The 22,263-nt window shown below is 37.9% G+C and overlaps 1 protein-coding gene across 3 annotated transcripts; it reads left to right on the forward strand.

The window, feature by feature from the left end:
* The first annotated feature begins 1,866 nt into the window (after nt 1-1,866).
* On the forward strand, nt 1,867-21,484 carry cald1b (caldesmon 1b). Of its 3 annotated transcripts, none has more exons than XM_086074931.1 (17): nt 1,867-1,938; nt 8,728-8,826; nt 9,728-9,853; nt 10,262-10,577; nt 11,703-11,744; nt 11,819-12,358; nt 12,474-12,509; nt 13,412-13,479; nt 13,649-13,898; nt 13,966-14,091; nt 15,511-15,554; nt 15,631-15,703; nt 15,875-15,991; nt 16,121-16,276; nt 18,219-18,293; nt 18,378-18,412; nt 20,028-21,484. In XM_086074931.1, exons 2-16 carry the CDS (start codon nt 8,753-8,755, stop codon nt 18,408-18,410), a joined length of 2,076 nt encoding a protein of 691 aa, XP_085931057.1. In that variant the 5' UTR covers nt 1,867-1,938; nt 8,728-8,752; the 3' UTR covers nt 18,411-18,412; nt 20,028-21,484. The 3 variants fall into 3 exon arrangements, with proteins under 3 accessions (XP_085931057.1, XP_085931059.1, XP_085931058.1); XM_086074932.1 differs by lacking the exon at nt 1,867-1,938 and adding an exon at nt 7,835-7,949; XM_086074933.1 differs by lacking the exon at nt 12,474-12,509.
* Nucleotides 21,485-22,263: the final 779 nt, after the last annotated feature.

Below are 22,263 nucleotides of genomic sequence, written 5' to 3' on the forward strand. Positions count from 1 at the left end.
TCATGTGCAATGGAAGTCAAGATCCATCCATTCATTCCGGCCATTTAAAAAAAACATTTATCTTTACTTGCTTTTACCAGAGTCTGAGCTGAGTATGAAACCTTCAATTCATATCTTCATTTTTACTGGCACTAAACAACTTTGAGGTGGGATGGTGTGAACTCACACACACACACACACACAAAAAACTACAAACGTGCACAATGCTTTACGGCATACGTTCTTTCCTGAGTCGTTCCAGAAGGAAGTCGAATCAAACGTTTACGCGCGATTACTGTTATCATGCAGAAGCTACAAAACACCCCAAGAAATTATGATTTTTGTTGGCCGTGTTCTAACACTCGCGCCCCCAAACCGCGTGAGCGCAAAGGCAGAAGCTTGAGAACTGGGACGCCCACAGGTCGCAAATAGGAAACGGAAACAAAGCTGATGTGTGAAAACCAGGAAGTCGTAAGTCCCGCCTCCTCCGTGGCATATACCCCATAATAATGATAAAAAGTCTGCCTGGATGTGGCTAGCACAGTCGCTGGCGTGAAGTGAAAGACGAGGGGGATTTCCAACCGATGCTGCCTTTGTGGGAACTCGGCTCTTTTTTGTAAATAGCTTTCCATGCTCAAATCAAAAATAATTATGCTAATTTTAGCTTTTGGAAAATGGCGTGGTAGCAATAAAAAGCCATCAGCTTGATAATTCGCCCTTCCACACTGACCCGACCAGCCACACAACACTCAAACATTGTGCGCTTTCTTGTTTACGAATGCTTGTGAATGCATCGCAGGAAGGGAGGGCGAGCGCAGCGTTTGTGTGTGTGTGCGTGTATATGGGAAATGTGGTTCTTTCAAGGGAAAACAATACCGCTTTCGTCCAAAGGTGCCGCCATAATCAACGAAAACCAAATGCTCATTTGTGTTGCTCTAAAGTAACGTTTGCCTCAGCAGGTACAGGAAAACTCATTACAGTACGAAGAGACTTTGTGTAAAAAATACGACAAATTTAAAGTCTTAATGTGTCCTGAGCTGTGTTTGTGTTGACGTGGTGACTTCCCCTTTAACTCATTCACTGCCATTAACGGCTATAGACGTCAAAAATTCATTGGAACTATTTCTATTAGTTTAACATTTTTTTCCACTTTTGTTAACAAGAGTATGAAAATCTAGATTTTTTTTACTGTATTAGATCAGATATAAAATCTGTGATTAATCGTGAGTTAACTAGTGAAGTCATGCGATTAATTACGATTAAAAATTGTAATCGCCTGACGCCCCTAATTTTGAATAATCTTTTCCTTATATATATATATATATATATATATATATATATATATATATATATATATATATATATATATATATATATATATATATATATATATATATATATAAAAGATTATTACAAATAAAATAAAAATATTAAAAAAGAAAAATGAACAATTATTAAAAGTTAGGGGCATCAGGCAATTAAAATTTGTAATCGTAATTAATCGCATGACTTCACTAGTTAACTCACGATTAATCACAAATTTGATATCTGTTGTAAATGTACAAAAAAAAATCTGTTTTCATACTCTTTTTAACAAAAATGGAAAAATGTTAAACTAAAAAGAAATAGTTCAAATGAATTTTGACGTCTATAGCTGTCAATGACAGTGAATGAGACTATTGCTAATGTTTAGCTGTGTTATGTTAATAGTGGCTAAAAATAATGTCATTAATGCATGAAATTACGATGCACTGTGTTACTTATGTGAATCAAAATAAATTGCAAAATAAGTCACACTTTATGTGGTGGTGATAGCATCCTGAAAAAAAAGGACATGCACAAATCCAACGTGAAGCATGCAGGCGGGGCTCAAGCTTTCACGTTGGACTTAAAAACCTCTGCTTGCTCTCCTGCTGCTGTTTTCAAGTTGGAAACTGCTCACTGTGGTTCGCTGTTTGGGTAAGTCTCTTGCTTGGTCCTTTACGATGCTTTTCCTGCGTTTATTGACTCAAACTGTGACATCTAATTGGCCTTGTACTTCAGTTTCCAGCTGCTTTGTGTTTTGAGAAGCAGATTTAATTGCCACTCACGTTACCCGTATTTACAGCGCAAGTCAGATTTCGTCACTTAAAAATAGATTTTAAAAAAAGACCAAAAATTAGGCAATGAAAAGAAAAATTCATGCTTTAGCAGAAGACATAAGGAAATCTTACTTGCTGTGTATTATTTGTCCAATTATAGAGGTCATCTGACAACAAAGTAGAAATGAAAGTGTAAAAAGACTGATGAAGATGTGCAAATACGTGCATACATCGAGTTCAGTACTTTAGATCACATTCGACAAAATTGTGTTGTGTTCAGTGGACACACGCACACACACACACACACTGGACCAACATCTTGAGTGACACGGATTCCTTACATGGTATTAAAGATAGATTTTCCGTTTTGAATTTGAAAAGCTCTGAACATTTTTGTTTTTTTATGGAGTCATTCATCATGTCTGACATCGGTTCTACATCTTTTTCTTAAAATGTCACAAGATAAATTAAAAAAACAAAACAACGGGGTCAGCAGCAGGGACGAAATAGAGCAACTATTGAGCGGGCTTCAAAGTCTCACTCTCGACATTTAGGGAGGATTTCATTTGTCTTAGCATGATTTTCGATACGATTTTGTTGTAGCAGCATAATGGCCAGATTATGTTGTGCCCCACTACGTCCAGCAGATGGTGCTGGGGTGAGAAAAGCCTTAAAAGAAAAAAATGAAAAAGTTATGAGCAAATTGCTCAATCAAAGTCAAGAGTACTATTTTTGGAGTTAATGTCCTTATTATGTTTCTGTCAACTTTTCATGTCCTTTCTCATCTGTGTGGGGAAGTGAATGGAATGCTCTGTCCAAAATTAGCACAATGATTCTTTTTTAATTTGCCCTATGAGGCATTTATGATTGTTTGTTTTTGACAACAGTGATGGCGTGTGGAAATGAATCTATTTTAACAACAGTGTCATTGTTCTTCTCTAGTCCATGTGAGGCAGTGAAGCAATCTGCCCAACTGGCCTATGGGGCAGTCATGATTGTGCCCTACGAATTCTGCCGCGCAACAAGACTAAAAGTCTTCTCGTCAGCTAAAATAGCATTTTCTAATGAATGATTTTTTTGTTTGTTTTTGTAGATTTGTCCTGTATGGATGATGATGAATATAACTTTTTAGCCTCATAATTGTTAAACCCGTTGACGTTACATTTGTCCCATCAGCCTCCCCTTTCATACTTTTAGTCCCCCGAGGAAGCGGCAGGAATGTTGATTCGTTGCGATCTAAATGGAAATAGGTTATTTTGGGACTGTCACTTTATGTTGCAGCGGCAAATATTCACAAGCGTAAACTGTGCTCTCCATCCATGGCCTTGCAGCTTGGCCAAAGCTGGGACTGGCGAACAACAAGGGCGGCTGCGTGCTTCCTTAAAAGGAGAGCACAGCTGGGCCAGATGATGGCTTGCGCTGTCCTGTCAGGCACCAAGCAAGAAAACAAATTGCAATTGCGTCTTTCCTCATGCTGAAGGCTGGCGCTTATCAAAAGTTTTACAGACTTGAAGAAAAGAAAGAAAAAAGCTCTACAAGCATTATTATAACCATCAGTAAATACATTAGCATAGAAGGCCCAGGTTTTATTTCAAAAACGTAGATTTAGATCATTAACCATTTTGTTTGTGGCCATCTTTTTTTTTTTTTACTGCATTAAGTTCTTATGTTTAGCATAGAATCTCCATTTATTTTTATTTTTTAAACCTTCAAATTCCAGTTTGTTTCCACAATGTGCAGATTTGAAAAACAACTTAAAAAAATAACTTTTACTCTTCAGACTTTTAACATCTTTTTTTTTGGAAACGAAGCTTACAGTACATGAAAATTGGCAAATGATCTTGCAGAAAGCATAAAAACTAAAATAACCGAGTATAGAATTAAAACCATTTAACCAAATTGTATAATTCAATCAAGTAAATAACAAGGAATTAAAAAAAAATTTTTTTGACAGACTTCGATTGTCCAAAAGCGGCTACGGCAAGGCCACAAGGTAAAATTTCACGTTAGCAATATTGATCATTTTAAAGAGCTGAAGTTACAAAATCAGACAAAAATGAATCACATTCATAATTCGTTTGGATTTACGGTTAGGATAAATAAAAAAAAAAATTAAAAAAAAAATATATATATATCACATATAAGTTAAATATATATTTTTTACCTAAATAATAACAAATAGTTCTTAAATGGAAATTTATTGAACATAAAAGTTAACAACTGATCTGGACTTACTGAGTGATTCTTTCATCTACCACTAGAGGGAGCCCACTTATTTACCAATTAAATTAAACGCCCCCAGCCTTTTATTTCACATTAAACTGAAGCGCGAGTCCTCCAGAATCCAGCGATCACCCACTTCAAAACAAAACAGCCTTCTTTCCAACTCGAGTGTACGCAAACATTTTAAAAGGCCCCGACGACAGTATGTATGTCACCCCATGTAAACTGTTTGGAATTTGTCTCCTGGTCAGAGACTTTTTTTTCCCTCCCCACAGGTGACCATGTTTGGTCATGTTGAAGACGCCGCGGTGACTTTTGGATAGATTGTAAACGCTTCTCGGGGGCAAAGCTGTCATCCATAAGTGCGCTGCCTCCTTTGTCGTAAAGCCTGACGCGATACCGTAGAAAAATGCCTTTACAGGGTGGACTAACTGATTAAGATGTGTGTGGAACAGGTGTGTACAGTTGGAAAACACTCACAATTGTTTATGCGGTTGCATTCTGGCATGATAAGAGAGTTATTGTCCAACAGTGAAAGTGTGTCCATAACTACCGACTAAGTCCTGACAGAACTAATTGATTGCCAATCAGGAGAACTCCGAGGCACTCTTCCTTTTCGGTTTGCTACGTGCGCTAGACCCGAGATTTCAATGCTAACAAGGCTGAGAGGTCCGTCACGTCTTGTCGGCTGCCTGTCTTTTATTATCAGCAATAAGTCTTTCATCATCACTTTTGCATTTTTGCTTTTATTACCATGAAAAAGAAACCCAACAAATCATTGTTCGATGAAGTACGATAGGAAGCACGGTGGGATAGTGGTTAGCATGCCTGCGCTTGTGTTCCTGATTTTGTTTGAACCTCCGTTATTTACTGAGAAATGTGCCCATTAGCCGTTTTGTGCTCAGGACAGAGTAATAAAAGTATCACTTTGGCACCATCTTATGAAATATTGTTAGATTTACATCATTAATGGTGTCATTTGTGTAAAGTGCTAATGCTAGCATATTTGTTTGCCCATGCATGATGTACGTCAGTTTGCGCTAGCATGCTATTTAGGCTAGCATGCTAGCTAATACTATTAATGAGCTTCAATTGATGGTGGTTTGTTTGTGTTGACTAATTTAACTACTGAATAGTCATCTACGTAACATGGGTTTATGCTTGTGTTCATGCTGCATGTGTTGTTGACTATTTTCTGATTATACGCTGGTTAACACACATTTTGGTATCAAGAAAGTTTCTACGGTTTTAAGGTATTAAATGTCGCTGAATCACAAAGAGGCTCTAGGGTTTAAAACAGTCCATGTTTTTGTTAAAAAAAAAATATAATGCTAATACGCAAGTTTATAACCATGGTATTCTCTTTATGCTACAGCTTTGAAGAATATGCAATATTGTGAAAGTTGGCAATCGTTTGAAGAGAGATTGTTTAGTTAACTGTTAAATTTGTCCTCATGAAAAAATATATTCCAGTATTTCCCTTACGCTGTATTCAATAAAAGTTTCAATGTGTTTGTAACTGTATATGGCATCATCCACTGCATACAAATCTCTCTATATCACTGTTGGTGGGCTTTTTATTTGATTATTAATGATCATACACTATCTACTGTATGAGTTAAGCTGTGGAAACAATAACAAAACACAGCATAATGGATGATGTCAATCAAGCTCACGATCTCCACTGTAAACTGCTATAATAACGTTGCGTGGTTGTTTTCCCAAAGGATTCTTGAGATCAGGGTTTGTTTTGGTTTCATATTGCTTCATCCACTTTGACGGGGATGCCAGTGAATATAAATCATTCATATGATTTGGAGAGCAGTCATCTTCATTTGGAAGCAGGCAATAGCTACAGTTTGTACAAAAAGAAGTAATGTTTTAATAAAAAGTGGGTTATGGACAGGCACAACAGCAGAGGTGACAAAAGAGGTTATTGTACAGACTCTTAAATTGTTGTTGGAACTTCCCGATTGCCGCCAGGAAAATGCAGCAGCATGTAACACCACGCTACCAAATGTATGTATTTTTTCCCCCTGAAGATCTTTAATCAATAAATAAGGCAGACTTGCTCCTGCTTTTTTCATTCCTTGTAATCTACAGTATCTAAATGGTTAGTGACTAGCAGAGGTGGGAAAAGTACTCACAGTTCAAGTACAGTTGCATTATTGTTAGCAACTGTAATACACACATAACACACAGCTAAACATTAGCAATAGCCTTATTAACTCATTCACTGCCAATGACGGGTTTAGACGTCAAAAATTCATTGGAACTATTTCTATTAGTTTAACATTTTTTTCCACTTTTGTTAACAAGAGTATGAAAACCTAGGGAAAAAATTATTGTCATATCATTTAGACCAGATATAAGTCAGATTGAAGTCATGCGATTAATTACAATTAAAAAATGTAAATCGCATGTCGACCAAATTGTTAATAATATATATATTTTTTATAATCTTTTTTCAAAAATAAAAAATAAAATAAAATAAAAAATAATATTTTTACAAAAAAAGAAAAGATTAATTGTAATTAATCGCATGACTTCAGTAGCTAACTCGAGATTAATCACAAATTTTATATCTGGTCTAAATGTACAATACATTTTTCCTGGGTTTTCATATTCTTGTTAACAAAAATGAAAAAAAAAAGTTAAACTAATAGAAATAGTTAAAATGAGTTTTGGACGTCTATAGCCGTCAATAGCAGTGAATGAGTTAAAGGGGAAGTCAACCCCCACCCCCCCAAAAAAATATTATATTAAATAATTCTTGACAATATATTCTATGCAGCCCCACTAGTCTAAATATGGTATTCTGGTTAATATTGTGTTTATGCAATATGAATTAAGGAACAAAATCCACTTGTTTTTATCCATCTCAGGGGGCGGCCATTTTGCCACTTGCTGTTGAATAAAAATGACATCACAGTTTCTCAGGGCTCAGGTAACGAGTCGACCAATCATGGGTCACCCTGCTTTCTGAGTTTTGGACATGTGACATTTGCAAGCTGAGCCATGATGAGTCATGACCGGAGGCCTGAGAAACTGTGATGATGTCATTTTCAGTCGACAAGTGGCAAAATGGCCGCCCCCTGAGATGGGTAAGAAAGGTGTGGATTTTTCGGTGTAATTCATATTCCATACACGCAAAATTAACCAGAATACTGTGTTCAGACCAGTGGGGATAGAACATATTAAGGTAAAGAAAATTTCTGACTTGACTCCCTCCAAAAAAATGCAAACAAATTGTTTTCGTTGGAGTGAAGTGCGTTAAGTAAACGAGTCTCTCTGGGAAAAGTCAAATAGCTCCACTTGAAAGTGAATGGGATATTTAATAGTGCACATGCTGTACAACGTGTAAACACATTGACCAATATGGATGGGGGGGGGGGGGGGGGGGATACATGAAATGTAGCAAGAGACAGTCTGTGAAGTGCACGTTGTAGTAAAAAGTTGTGAAAAGTGAGGCAGAGGCAAAGAGGAGGAGGAAGAAGAGGAGGAGGAGGAGGAGGAGGAGGCAGAATCAGCAGCTTTTCCTTTTGTGGTAGTCGCTGGAAGAAGAAGACGGAGCAGAAATCCTGTGAGATACAATCCAGACTCGGGTTTGATATATGGCGACAAGCGGGGTTGGCGTCCCTGGACTAAAGCTGGGCTACTGTTACGGTACTTCATTACAATTTTATTTGCTTGTGTTTTTTATGTCTTTTTTTTTTTTACTCTCGTGTGACGTCTGTATGGTGAATCCTTTTTTGGTTTGTTTGTGAATATGTACGATTATTAATGTTGTTTTCTAATTTTGTTATGGGCAAAGGTATTTGCATCTTATTCCATTCACATGTTTAAAATAAATACTTTATTATTCGGATTAACTTGAATATCAAAAGGGTTTCAGTTCATCTGCTTTTTGGGGGGGAGAATTTAGTTGAATTTCATACAAAACAATGACTACAGACTACATTTAGATATTTTTTTTTGGAGATATGATGAGGCTTTCAAGCTGTTTATTGTCACTCCTGTTTGATGTCAACTCTCGAACTAAACATCAAATAAAGAGCAATACATGTCGTGTTTATGAAACAATCAAACAATGCTATCTTAATACTAACCGATAATGAGACATTTTGGTGACAGAAAGTAGACTAGACTTTAGACTAGCACGCGGGCAAGTGACAATTCACACACAGGGACATGAAAGATCTGCTTCCGCAATATCAAAGCTTTATCTCTCCTGTGTGGCATTGAAAAGAATGAGTGGAGCCGCTTTGATTGGCCAGGTAGTGAGTTGGCGGTGTTCACTCCCACAACGGCAATGAGCCCATCTTCGAAAACTGCATCCACGCGCGCAGTCAGACTTGCGCTGGGCACGCAAAAAAAAAAAAGGCCCACGTCTCAGTCATCTTGTTTAATCTCCTAAATTCTCCTTGTTTGTTTTTCCTCCCAGAAAGAAATTGAATCTTCGGGCCATCATGGACGACAACTTTGACCGCCGCATGGAGCTGAGGAGGCAGAGGAGGGAACAGATGCGCCTGGAGGGCGACAAGTGAGTCAAACTTCAGCCATCGGGCCCCGATGTTTTCACTTGTGCGCGTTTCATTACAGCTTTCACTCGGATAATCTTGATGGGGGATTTTTCGTAATCCCGTTCTCACTGCCCGGCTGCCAAAATACCGCAAGTGTCAACAAACAGTCCTCATGGTTCTTATCCTATGAAAGTAACTTTTATACAGTGGTTAAGACTGATTCCACTTGCAGCAGGACGAGCTAATGGTGGGATGGATTTTTCATTTCCTCTTACTGGATGTTATTTCTATCATTAACAGGTATACATAAACTTTTTTTTCCCCCCATGTTTTTCGGTCTGTAGTACTTTATATGAAATACAGAATAATTAATCATTGCAAAGTTAATATGCATAAATATACTCACTGTGTAATTTGTAGGCTGACGTTTACCAATCATTTTGTTTGGAAGTTTTATGATGAATCACTAATGTGTGTGCAATAAAAATAAATAAAAAAAAAAGTAGAAAATGGTGAATTTTTAAAATGTACATGGTAGTTTTTTTTTTGTCATTCAGCATTTACATCAACAAGGGGTCTGTAATAATTATTGCATTTATTATTATTTTTATTATTTCCCCCCATTTATTTTTCTTTCACACATACTAGTAAAATAATTCATGCTATACACACACATTTAACTTTTTATTTAATTAAATAGTGAATAATTTCGCAATTCAACTCGTTATCAACACAATGCAATAATTTTAATCATTACATTTTTTTGCAAATGAAAAAGTAAAATGAAAAATGTTCACATTATGAAATTATACAGTAAATTAATTACAATTAAATGAATAATAATCAATATACTGTCATTTAAAAAAGGTCAATTATTATTTTACTATTATAATTTATGAGGTTCCATCGACGTCTTTACAGAATAGGCTACACCAACGACGACGACGAGGAGGCGGCTCGGGAGCAAAGGAAACGCGCCAGGGAGGAGAGGAAGAAGATGCGAGAATCGGAAGAATCCGGAAGCAGCGACGTGGTCAACGCCAACGAGTAGGAAATCATGGAAAATAATTTCCCCCCATATCCTTGATATCCCCCGGAAGGTCATGTACTAGTACTCTATTTGTCCTAGTAAGACAATTCAGCTCATCTAAAAGTTAAATACAACTAAACTGTATTTGCCTACCACTAGAGGGAGCCTGTGTATCACTAGTGGTATGTCTACACTTTCAGAATCAAGGCAGTAGTTGACATCTGCATGCTACTAGTACTGTTAGTGAAGCAGTCAATGACTATGTCACTAGTGCACAATTGTGATTCACTAGTAACATGTAGTTGTCCTATTAGTGTACCAAATAATACCACACTAATAGTGCCACAAGTACATGGACCTTAAATTTGATATCAAGGAGAGCAAACACACTCGATGCTGAAACCGTTTCCATTCTGTACTTGCAGTGTGACGGAGAGCGCGGCCTCCGCCATGAGTCTGGCGGCGGTGGACGACGACCAGGCTCTGGAGGAGCGCCTGGCAAAGAGGGAGGAGCGAAGGCAGAAGAGGATGCAGGAGGCCGTCGAGAGGCAGAAGGAATTGGACCCGAGCTTTGCCCCAGCCGACGGGCTTGAGGGCTCCCCGGAAAACCAGGCGGACGTTGATGGAGGGAGGGATGAGGAGGAAGAAGAGGAGGAGAAGGAGGAGGAGGAGGAGGAGGAGCAAGTCCAAGAGGAGGAGCTTGATGCCGCCTCTTGGAAGGAGGAAGATGATACAATGAAGGTAGTAAGATGGTTACATCCATTTGTGTTACTTTGAAATTACCCATTAATGTATTTTTTGCACAAAATAATCATTACATTTTTGGGGTTGTTTTGTGAAGAAAAAAATGACCCCAGTAGCCGTGTGTCCCTTTTAGACCCAATTTGGGTCAAAATGAGACAGATCCACTACAGGGGTCGACTTTGTGTTTAACCCAATTGTTCGGGTTGTGTTGTAAAAACAAAAAAAAACAACAACAAAAAACAAGCCAACTTTTTGTTTTGTTTTGTTTAAGTTTGTTACGTACAAAACAACCCATTTTGGGGTTATTTCGTGCAAAACAACCCAGAAAGTTGGGTGGCTCAAATTGACCCAAGTATTGGATCTGTCCCTTGTGTGATCCAAATTGGAGTATTTTTGACCCAACTGGCAGAGATACATTTGGGCCAATAACCTCACGGAGAAAAACAAAAAAGAAAAAAAGAAAAAGAGAACACAGATAATAAGGAATTATATATGTTATGTTCGTATTCGTAAAAAAAAATAAAAATTATCCGTACCGGATACTCGTGTTGTACGGATACCCGGCACATCCCTAGTTCTTAGCATGTTTTGAAAATACTCTCTTAAAACTGTTAAACTTGTTAAACAAAGACCCAGCAGTTTAGGGTGGCAGGTGAACTGGTGCCCATCCCAACTGACTTTGGGTGAGAGAAGTTGGGTACACAGAATTGTTTGGCAGTCAATCGCAGGATATTGACCCAAGTATCGGATTGAATCGATTTTTGACCGAAATTGGGTAATTTTTGACCCAACAGTTTTTAGAGTGTACTTTTGAGTTAAGAAAAAAGGGCGTGTGACATGTCCGTTAAAGACAGTTAAAGTTGATTGATCGTATTTTCACTTGGGGAGGCAGCGCTTCATCACGAAGCCGAGCAATTACACCTGGTGATTCGTGTGTAGATCGGTGAATTCTACAACATTGCAGCTCTGCTTATCTCAAGGCGTTGGCACAATCTGGGCAGTTGTTGAGCACAAAACAATAAAAAAATACATTTGACATAATTCTGATTCATTAACGCTGCTCAAGCCTTGGCAGAGGTCTCCATTCGTTTACAGTTGTGTGTTCTTCGATTCTTTTGACAGGAGCCGGTGGAGGTGACACTCACGCTAACTTCCAGAACTGAGGTTTGCGCTCTCATCAAAAACTTTTTGGGTAACATCTCATCCAGCAAACTGAAAGAAAAACAATTCTTTCACAGGGTAAGACTGAAGCCGAGGAAGAGGAGGAGGAGGAGGTTGCTCCTGCAGTAGACAAGGACGAAGAAAACGAGGAAAGGCGAAGGGAAGAAGACGAAGAGGAGCGGCAGCGGAAAGAAATGGAGGAAAAGCAGATGATAGAGGAAGAGGAGAGGAGAGAAGAGCAGGAAAGGGAAATAGAGGAAAGGAGGAAAAAAGAAGAGGAGGAAGCGCAGAAGCGGGAGTTGGAGGAGAAACGCCGGAGGGACGAGGAAGAGGCCGAAAAACGAAAACGGGAGCTGGAGGAGGAGAAGAAACGGAAAGAGGAGCAAGATAAACGGGAGATGGAGGAAAAGAGGAGGAAAGAGGATGAAGAAAGACGGCAGAAAGAAGCCGAGGCAGAGAAGAAGAAAAAGAAGGAGGAGCAGAAAAGGAGAGAGATGGAAGAGAGAAAGAAGAAAGAAGAGGAAGAAAAACAGAAAAGGGAAGCAGAGGAGAAGAATAAAAAAGAGGAGGAGAAATGGAAAAAGGGAGAGATGGAGGAGAAGAGGAAGAAAGATGAGGTTTGATGATTTACATACAGTTTGTTACGTATTCACGATACTGATTGGAAGAACCAAATTTTTCCTGTATAAAATATGCATATTTGACATATCGATCATATATTTATGTTCAAAGGACGACAAGCTAAAGAGAGTCGGGATTAAAGATAAGGTAAAGACATTTTGTTCATTTAAAAGAAAATATATATTGTATATGTACTATACAGTATACCGTATATACGTATATTAGGGCTGCATGGTGACTCGGCTTGAGATGCGCATTGGCCATTAAAAACAAATGTCGGATCCGAATTTTCGGATTCAAATGAATCATACCATATTGTCGTGTGCGCTCGTGTCACAGGAATGTCGGAACGGCAACGTCGCAGTCACACTCCAAAATCATTGCGTGCGTATGGAAATGTTGGCCTCTGACGCCTAGCATAAAGAGATTTTGCTAACTCGTACGCTGGACCGGAGAGACGAACCTTTAAGGTTAGCTTAGCGCCAGCTAGCTCGTACAACACAACACGGGTGGATTTAAAGCTTTACCAAAAGCACAAAAAAAAAAAAAGACCCTGGGTTCTGCTGTTGGCCAGTTTACAGCGAGGGATACTCTAATACTCAAATTTTTTTAAAGTAGCACTAAGGAACTTTTCAACCTTAATACAATATTTTCATAACTCTTCTAATGAAACATCGACTTAAAACTAGTTGAATGGTACCTTTGCCATGGCCTGAGGGGGTCTGTATCATTTTTACTGGCACTAAGCAACTTTGAGGAGGATGGTAGGAACACTGCCACACAAAAAACTAGAAATGTGCTGACTGCTTTAAGGCATACGTCACTTCTCCCTTCACCCATTCGTTACAAAGACGGAAGTCAATTTGAATGTCGGGAGCTCAAAAATGACACAATGCGCTCGTCCTCATGAGAAACGTGGTCTTCCTTCTGGCATAATGTTACCGACTTTGTCCATATGGCGGCGCCAAAATCAATGTAAACTGAAAGTTCCGTAGTGTTGCTTTAATTATTATATTTTGTAACAATAATTTGTTTTTTGTTTTTAATAGATTGGAGCAGTCAAACAGAATGGAGCACTCATTGAGAATAAACTGAAGAAACCAGACAAGCTATCTAGGTAAAATGAGTGTGTGAGAATTCAATGAATACGATTGAATTTGAATTGATTTTTTTTTTTTTGTATTAGCCAATAATCTGAAAACATGTCAAAATCCAATCAGTGGGACAAAATAATTCACACTTGATACTAAATATTTCTTCTTGTAAAATGACCCTCATCTCGCCAGCAAGGACGACGCTCCCTCGGCGGGGCCGGATGTCTTTGAGCGGCAGGAGGCCGAGCGCAAGCTGCAAGAGCTCCAGCGGCGTCGGGACGACGCGGACAGCGAGGAAATGGAGAAGATGAAGCAGAAGCAGCACCACGCCGAGGCCGAGCTGGAGGAGCTGAAGAGGAAGAGGGAAGAGAGGAGGAAGGTCCTCGGGGAGGAGGAGAAGCAGAGGAAGCGAGAGCTGGAGGACAAGAAGAGCAAGGAGCAGGTGAGGAGGGATTTTGGCGGCTCTGGCGGATTCTTCTGAAAAGGCGTGACGGCGGATGTCCGCGCAGGAGGAGAGGAAGAGGTTGAGAGAGGAGATCGAGAGGAGGAGAGCGGAGGCTGCGGAGAAGAAGAAACAGCTGGAGCAAGAGCCTGCCAAGCCCTCGTTCACCATCAGCCCTAAAGGCTCATCCAAGGTAGCCGTTTACACAAGATTGGAAAAGGGGACGAGTTGTGGTTACCTTGGAGCCCAATGCAATATTTTAAGCGTCAAAATATTTTGTCTGTAGCGGGGTTTACCTACAATGCTGGTCAAGACAAAATTTTACGTTTAACGTGGAATTTCTTCTTGCGCAATGACATGGGAATTATGATTTTGGCATTTTGACTTTTTGCTCGTTAAAATAAAAATATATTGCAACTTGATTTACATATGATGATGATGACTTTTTGGAACAAATACGAATTTCTCCCTGAGAACTTGACAATTTGAATCTTGATGTATAAGTACATCTTCTCGAAAACATCACGTTTTTACTCGTAATACGATAATTTGCGACCACAGGAAAACAATCCATGTAGCCTAACATTGCATTATTTCCTTGTAAAATAACAAAAATACAATTCCGACTTTCTCATACAAGTACAGCTTTTTTCTTGAATTTTAAAAAAATGAATCTGTTATATCAGGACTTTATAAAACGTTGACCACTTTTCTCATGAAAATATGACTTTATTCTTGTAAAATTACCACTTGATTCAAATTACAACAAAACTCTCAAACTCAAAATGTATATTTTTTTTAAAAGAAAATATAACTCCAAAATAATGTTGTCCACCATATAAATTTATAAATATACATATTGTGATTTAAAAAAATAAGTTTAGTTGGCAAAATTACTTCATTCAAAATTCACCTTTTTCCCCTGAATTTATTTTTGTAAAATTCTCACTTAATTCTCGTAATATTCCGACTTCCTCGTTCAAGACGGTGTGAAGAAAATAGGACTCTTCCGTTAAATCCACCCTGCCCCCTCACATTGCAGCTTCCGTTTTATAAAATTGCAACATTTTACTCATTATATTAAAAATTCATTCATTTAGAGTTTTATCTACATTTTTTTTTTGGGTGCAAAATTCTGACTTAATTCTCCCAAAATTACGAATTTGTTTTCACATCGTTGATAATTCACTCTGGTAAAAGTTGTAACATTTCTTCCCATATCAGAGTTTTCTAGGTACTTGGCTATCTTATTTGAAGTGTTCTCAAGTCAACAGTTGTACATCTCACTGGGGTTTGTTTGTAGTACAACATTGAGAGGCACACTTGCAAAGTTTGCCTTCGGTTTGTATAAAAGGCTTGCAACTCGTGGCCAGATGTTCTTACAAGCACTCCAGCAAGCAACAAACATTGCAGCGGAGCTCCGAAATGATTCATATACGCTGGCCACAATTTCAGTTGCAGACAATACAATGTTCTCCTTAACACAACGACCTTGTCAGGACAGAAAAGTCAGACTGTTCTAGAATCAGCAGGACAACTTGACCTGCTCGTCATTCTATTAATCCTCGCAGCTGACTATTTTGTTATGTCCCCGTATTATTATTTCACACAGATTGGGGAGAAGGCGGAATTCTTGAGTAAATCGGCTCAAAAAAGGTGAGAAATTTGGATTGTTGGAATGCAGATCAGGTGTGCCTAATGAAGTGTCCGTAAGTGTCTGACTTTTGTCCAGCATGAGAACCTCGAACGCCCCCATCGTCTCCAAGATCGGTAGCAGACTAGAACAGTACGCCTCCGCCGTACAGGTGGGTGACACACTACGCTGCACCTCACATTCATACGTAGTTTTTGTTAGGTTTATGTAGCCACACTTTATACTTTAAAGCTAATTCCTCATTTTACGAGTTTTTTTCTTTTCTTCTTGTATTACAAGCGTATTCTCACAATAAAAAAATAGACGTCTCTTCTTTCCGCAGGGGAACAAAGATGTAAAATCCCCCAAGCCTCTCATGGCTGACATCCCCACGGGGGGCACACGCAGCATCAAGAGCATGTGGGAGAGCGGCAACGTGTCTGAGAATCAAGCAAAGAAGGTGCGATTGCTGGAAAAGCGTCATTGCGCTCATTTCAATAAGGGGAAGTTGATTTGGGATACGACTGATTTCAGTTACGAGTGTTCAGCTTGTAACTCGAGGCGCCACTGTATTTTGTGTCCCCTCCAGGATGCGGTGTCTGTCAAAGGCAGCGTCGCCAACCGCATGGCGAAGTCCGCTCAGACGCCGCCTGCAGCATCAGAAGCGCCACCGGCGGCTGAAGGGGCGACAAAGCCTGCAGCGAGGCCCGACAAGTGGCAGCCTTCTGCACAACCACGCGCTGATGTAAAAAATATCCGCCTTAACCCGATTATTGCTGCACACGGTCAACTATCATGTTTCAACATTTTCAGGATGCAAAATGAAGGGTTCTCACTTAACTAAATAAAACTTAAATTAAAAAAAACACATTATTGTTAAGGAAATAAAATAGCATTTTTTTATTAAGAGAACTGAAACTACTTATTACATTTATAAAATTAATTTAAATTTATGTTAATATTAGCAGAAATGTCCTTTGTCTCTTTGTCAACTGATATCATAAATTAGCTTTCGGGGTTCAATCAACTTCATCAACTTTAAATGTATTTATTTTTGGTATTGGGAATTGTAGTTTACTTTGTTACAATACTTAAATCTTGAATTTGACAAATACTTTATTAAAAAAGAAGAAGAAGAAAACTAATAAAAACTAAACTTAAAAAACAAACCTTCTCTATAAAGAATTAAAACGGCAAAAGTCAAAATGAAATAAAAACTACAAATGAAGAATTCAAAACTATTATGTTATCTTAATATTATAACATTTAAGATGTTTTTTAACCTCACTCTTCCACCTCCTTTCCATGTACACACACTCAAGGCGGACGACGAGGCGCTCTAAAGTTTACAAAAAGATATATAATGAATCGCCTGTGCAATGTGATTGAAGGATAAAAATGCAAGTTAAAAAGGTCATCATCCTCGGCCCTTGCACTCGCCTTACACACATTTGAAGTATTTGATTTCAAGCTGTTGCACTGACACGTCTGCCGAGTAAGCCGTGACCAACGATGTGTAACGTCACATTGCGCGCATGCAAAAATGTTCTCGATGTGCGATGCAGCTGCTTATGGTCCACTTCTGCGTCCGTGTCCCCCCCCCCCCCCACACACACCCACAATGTCAACTTTATCTTTAGCCCTCCTGACAATAACTTTGCGTTTCTCTCGTGAGGCAACAGTTCCCCCTGTTGGAAATCTGCACTCATCTACGTGTGTTTAAAGGAGTCAGCATTACACTACATGGATAATTGTCATCTTTAAACCGTAACATTTATGCCCCCCCCCCCCCACAAAACTTACATATGCATTAAATGGAATACAGTACAATAATACAGCTTTGACCCGAAATAATACATAAATATTCCTAGTATTTATACCGTTTTATATTTTCAAATAACAATATTTGAAAATGTAATCCAGTTTAAGTAGAACAATTTATAGAATAAAACAATGTTAATTTTACTCAAACATGCAATATGTAATAGAAAAATCTGAGAAAGTGATCATTTTGCAATGGATTCTTATTTTCCAGAGATGCCTGTATACAGCACATTTTTTTATATCTTTAATATGCCCACTGTTTGAGTGCTTTTAGGACTTCTAAAATCATAGTAAGGAAAATAATAATTGAAAATATTTACAGTAAAAGTACTTTTGAAGTAAATGTTTTTTTGTGCAATTTTCTCAAAGCGTTTTATCACATGTTTATTAGCCTTTGATTTTTTTTGTCATTAGCTTCCTTTTAATTGTATCCAATTAATATTCAATACATTCCATTATATCTAATAAAAAAAAAATTATAATGGTATATCTTTGCTTGACTGACTATTGTGCCAGTTCCATTTTGAGCACACAAAATTATTTCTTACTTGGCCAAAGAACATTTTTAATTGCAGAATGTGTATCTTGTTGCAGTAAACGACACCAAAAATAAAAATAAACACACGCAATTTTCATTAATTTTATTTTGGGGGGAAAAAAAGGTCCAAAAGTTCATATGCGGCATAACTGGTGTGCCAAGTGTATTATTGGTGAGAATGTAGATTATGCTACAAGTTACAGCAAATGTGGCCACTTCCTTGTGTTGTTAAAAATATACTTAACATGATTCGTCCATGGACGTTTCACTCTAGGTAAAAGCAAAATCCCTGCTCAGTAAATTGTTTTGTTTTGACTTGCCACAGGACGTGAATAAGCAAAGTGACATCGGTAACAAGCGCAACATGTGGGAGACCAAGAAGAGCTCGACGCCAGCCAAAGTAACATAAACACACTCTTTTTTTATTTTTTTAATGCTATGAACATGCTCCACCTGATGAATGCATTTTTCTGTGCTGCTGCAGGTGTTGGTTGGAGTCAAAGGCAAATTTGTCTAAAAGTAAGTTTCTAATTATAATTGTCTAGGCTGTGTTTGTCAGAATAGAAAAAAAAATCGATCATATGTATTGTATTGCGAGTAAAGTTGATACAAATCGTGTTGTATTGATGTCAGTGTGCAGAGAGAAAACTGTGCTACAAAATATTTTTTTTACGAGTATTAGAGTATCAGATTAGCGGCCGCATCAAATGTAAATGCTTATACACATCAGAGTCCTTTAAAGGACCCGTGACTGGTTTATAGCCCCTCCCCTTCAGAACCACGTCGGCCCACCCAAGTCCTTTGTGTCTTTTGAGTGGCTGTCCACTGGAAATGGAGTCCACCCCTCTAAATCTAAAACAAGCCATCACCTTGACCTTGTTTCCCAGTACTGTATAAAAAAAAAAAAAATGGGTCCGCATGACTGTTGTGCTGTTGCCCGCCGCCGCCGCCACCACCTGGGCTGTCGCTTACGCATACCATAGTGCAGCTGCTTGATTGTCACATTACGGCCGACGGCTCACCGGCTTAGCAGCAAGCCAGCGACAACTCAGTGAAAGTCCTTTGAGCTTATTCACTCAACGGCGATGAAAAAAAACATTAATGCTACCAACTCGAGCAGACTTTTTGCTCGACAGTGGTCTCCGGACGTCAATTGTGGCTACATAGCTTTCTCAGCTATACCCCCTCCATCGCGTTTGTTCTTTATCGGAAATAGAACGCAGAGGACTGAAGTAAAGGGCAGATGACAAGGTTACACCTTTCAGTCATACTGAAAGGAACAGATGGGGATGCCAACAAAGTCATCTCATTTGGTGATTCCCAATCACTGTGCCATAAGAAATTATCCAGTTACTTACATCGTGCGTATATATAGTGGCCACCATACACAGAATAATTTTAGTTTGGTGGTGTCCTGGGAGATTTACATTTTTTTTTGTAAAAAATACGTGCTTCGGCTCAATACAGTTTGGGTAACATTGGTCTAACTCATAATTGGAGTAAATCATGTCGTATCTCAATTGGAGGAAAACTAATCATATCACAATTGGACTAAATCCTATCATAAGCGAGTAAATGACACTTGTGAATTATTATTTTTAATGAATTGTATGTAATCGAAGTAAATCGTATCATATTGGACAAACACTGTTCTAACTCGTATTTGGTGTCAATGTATCCCAATTGGAATATATTGGATCCTAATTCGAGTAAATCATATCATAAATGTAGTGAATCGCATCGCATTGTATCATGATTGGAGTAACTTGTATCATAATCCTAATTGGAGCAAATCATACTTCATCATAATTGTAGTGAATCGTATTTGGAGCGAATTGTACCGTAATTGTAAATAGCATTTCTGATAAACACCGATTTTTGGTGCAAATCATACTGTGTCATATCCTTTGAGGAGGAAATGGTATCATATATAATAATTAATTATATAAGAGAGTACATCCTATGACATCTTATTTGTCATAAGCGGTATTAAATTGTAATTGTATCACATCGTACGCAATTGAAGTCAATCGTTTACTCAATGTTTGCCAACCTTTATTAAAAATGGATCTATATAAGAATGACTGGTCTAACTCAGCGTCTGACCCGTCTCTCTCCCTTTATTCACTCTCAGCAAATATTCACTGCCTGCCTTCAAGCATGACGCCGAGTGAGGATCACATGACTTGGATGAGCCACACTGTCCTGTTACCTCGAAGAGTTAAACAACAACAACAACAACAACAACAACAAAAATTGTCTGACATGATGAGACCGAGCCAACTTTGTAATCAGCGTCAGTCCGCGAGCTAAAGTGTTTGTCAACATGTTGAAAAGTTTCTAGGTTTGGTTGTGTGACTTATTGCCGCATGCGCTGTGCTGCTTTTGGCGAGCTAAACAAGGCTAGTTAGAATAAAGATCAAGAAACTGCATACATTGTTTATGAAAGGCTTTTCTACTGATGGGTGATATTTAAAACACTCTGAATGCAGCTTTTAATCTGGTAAGCGAGGAAACACTTCATTTCAACCTGTATTTTGATTGTTAGTATTTGAACTGAGATATATCAAATTTGATGAACCATACCATTTTAAAGACTTGTCATGGATGAATGTGCCAAAAAGTGACATTCCAACCACACTGAATAGGCGCTGATGCTAATGCTAATACAGTCAAAAAGTCAATGTGTTATATAGCTTGTGTTCCTTATTTAATTCCGTTAAAAGGACTCACTTTATTCATTAAATACACCAATTAATAAAAAAAAAAATTGGTAATTATGTTAAAACAGAGCAACTAGCATTCACGCTAATGCTATTGTGCATCAAATGAGAAGCTTTCAAAAAATGTCATGCATATATCACTCTAAACTCACTTCTTGTTATGTCGTGTGTGAAATTAACCCATTTTAATGTAAGAAATAAATGAATAGTTAAAAGTATTTTTTTTTATATATATATTGGCTTACTGCTGTCCCTGAGAAGTGAATATAATCGATGCAAAGACCAAAAACGTATTCAAATATTTTTTGGACTGTACAAAGCAGGCAGTTATACAAAGTCTACACACCCCTGTTCGAATGCCGGGCTATTATGACCAAAATTCTGTTCAAATTTTTACACCATTATTTCTCCTATCACAAAAACCTGGCATTTAAACAGGGGTGTGCAGACTTTTTATATCCATTGAGTTTTTCTATCTATCCTGTGTTTACAATAACACTGCATTTTTACTTTGCTTGTAGCATGCATCGTTAACGTTTTTCTCTCAGGCTACGTCTACATGAACATAAATGTTAGTGTGGGGGGGGGAGGTACATCACGTCAACATACTTCCTTGACACCAATTGCTACTTTTGATTGGCCAGGCATTTGGCACCATCTTGTGACAATTTAAGGCGTTACAGAAAGCACACCAAGAGTTGTTTTTTTTTTTAAGCAAATAGTATTCCACTGTATTTGTGGAAAAAGGCCCGTCCGTGTACGTGAGGACATAGCCTCAATCCGCAGAGCATATTAGTGAGTTCTGGCAATTTTGTGTTGGATGAAGCTTAGTTTTGTTTTCAGCAATAAAAAAAATAAAAAATAAAGAAAAAAATGTGTCTCGTCTCCTTTTGTTTTTACTGTGTCATGGAGTGCCAGCTGTCCTACAGCAGCCATGCTCTCCTTGGTGCAGATCACTCATAGGGTGCTCGTGTCACATGAGTACAGAGGAAGGGCACGATCACCACACAGCAAATCCTCGGTTTGAGTGGGTGGGTGGGGGCGGGGTGGGAGGTGGGGGTACGGGTTGTCAAGATCAAGGAGGTGAAGTCGGCCACAAGCTCAGCTAGCAGGTAAGGACTCTTTCAATTGAAATGGATTTAATCATGTTAACAATGTAGTTTACAACAAAACAACTATTACTACCATATCATTATTATTTGGAGGAAATGTTTATTTTTATTCATTGCAAAAAATATTACATGTACTAAAAATGTTTAGCATTTAAAGTGAAATGAGTTTGTAATATAAATTGATCATTTATTTAAACTTGATCATTTTAATTAATAAAAAACTAGTTAACTAAAAGTTAATCAATTATTATAAATAAAAATAAATAAATATATATTTTTTTTTTACAATTTCATCCAAAAGATAATCTTGATATAAAATTACCTGCCATTTTATTTCATTAAAAATACTTATTAATCAATGTATTTGTTAGTGAAAATTTTAAATAAATATATACAGTATATATTACTAGAGCTTGTACAATATATATAATGAATACATATGCCAATGCTATTTATTCTGATCTATTTTATTTAGAAAACAAATAATATTTTGTAAAAAAATTTATGTTCCATTTCAATCAGAAACATGTTTTCA

Source organism: Leptonotus elevatus, chromosome 4 (genome assembly GCF_054856555.1).
Source record: "Leptonotus elevatus isolate MCC_2025b chromosome 4, RoL_Lele_1.0, whole genome shotgun sequence".
Taxonomy (NCBI): Eukaryota; Metazoa; Chordata; class Actinopteri; order Syngnathiformes; family Syngnathidae; genus Leptonotus; species Leptonotus elevatus.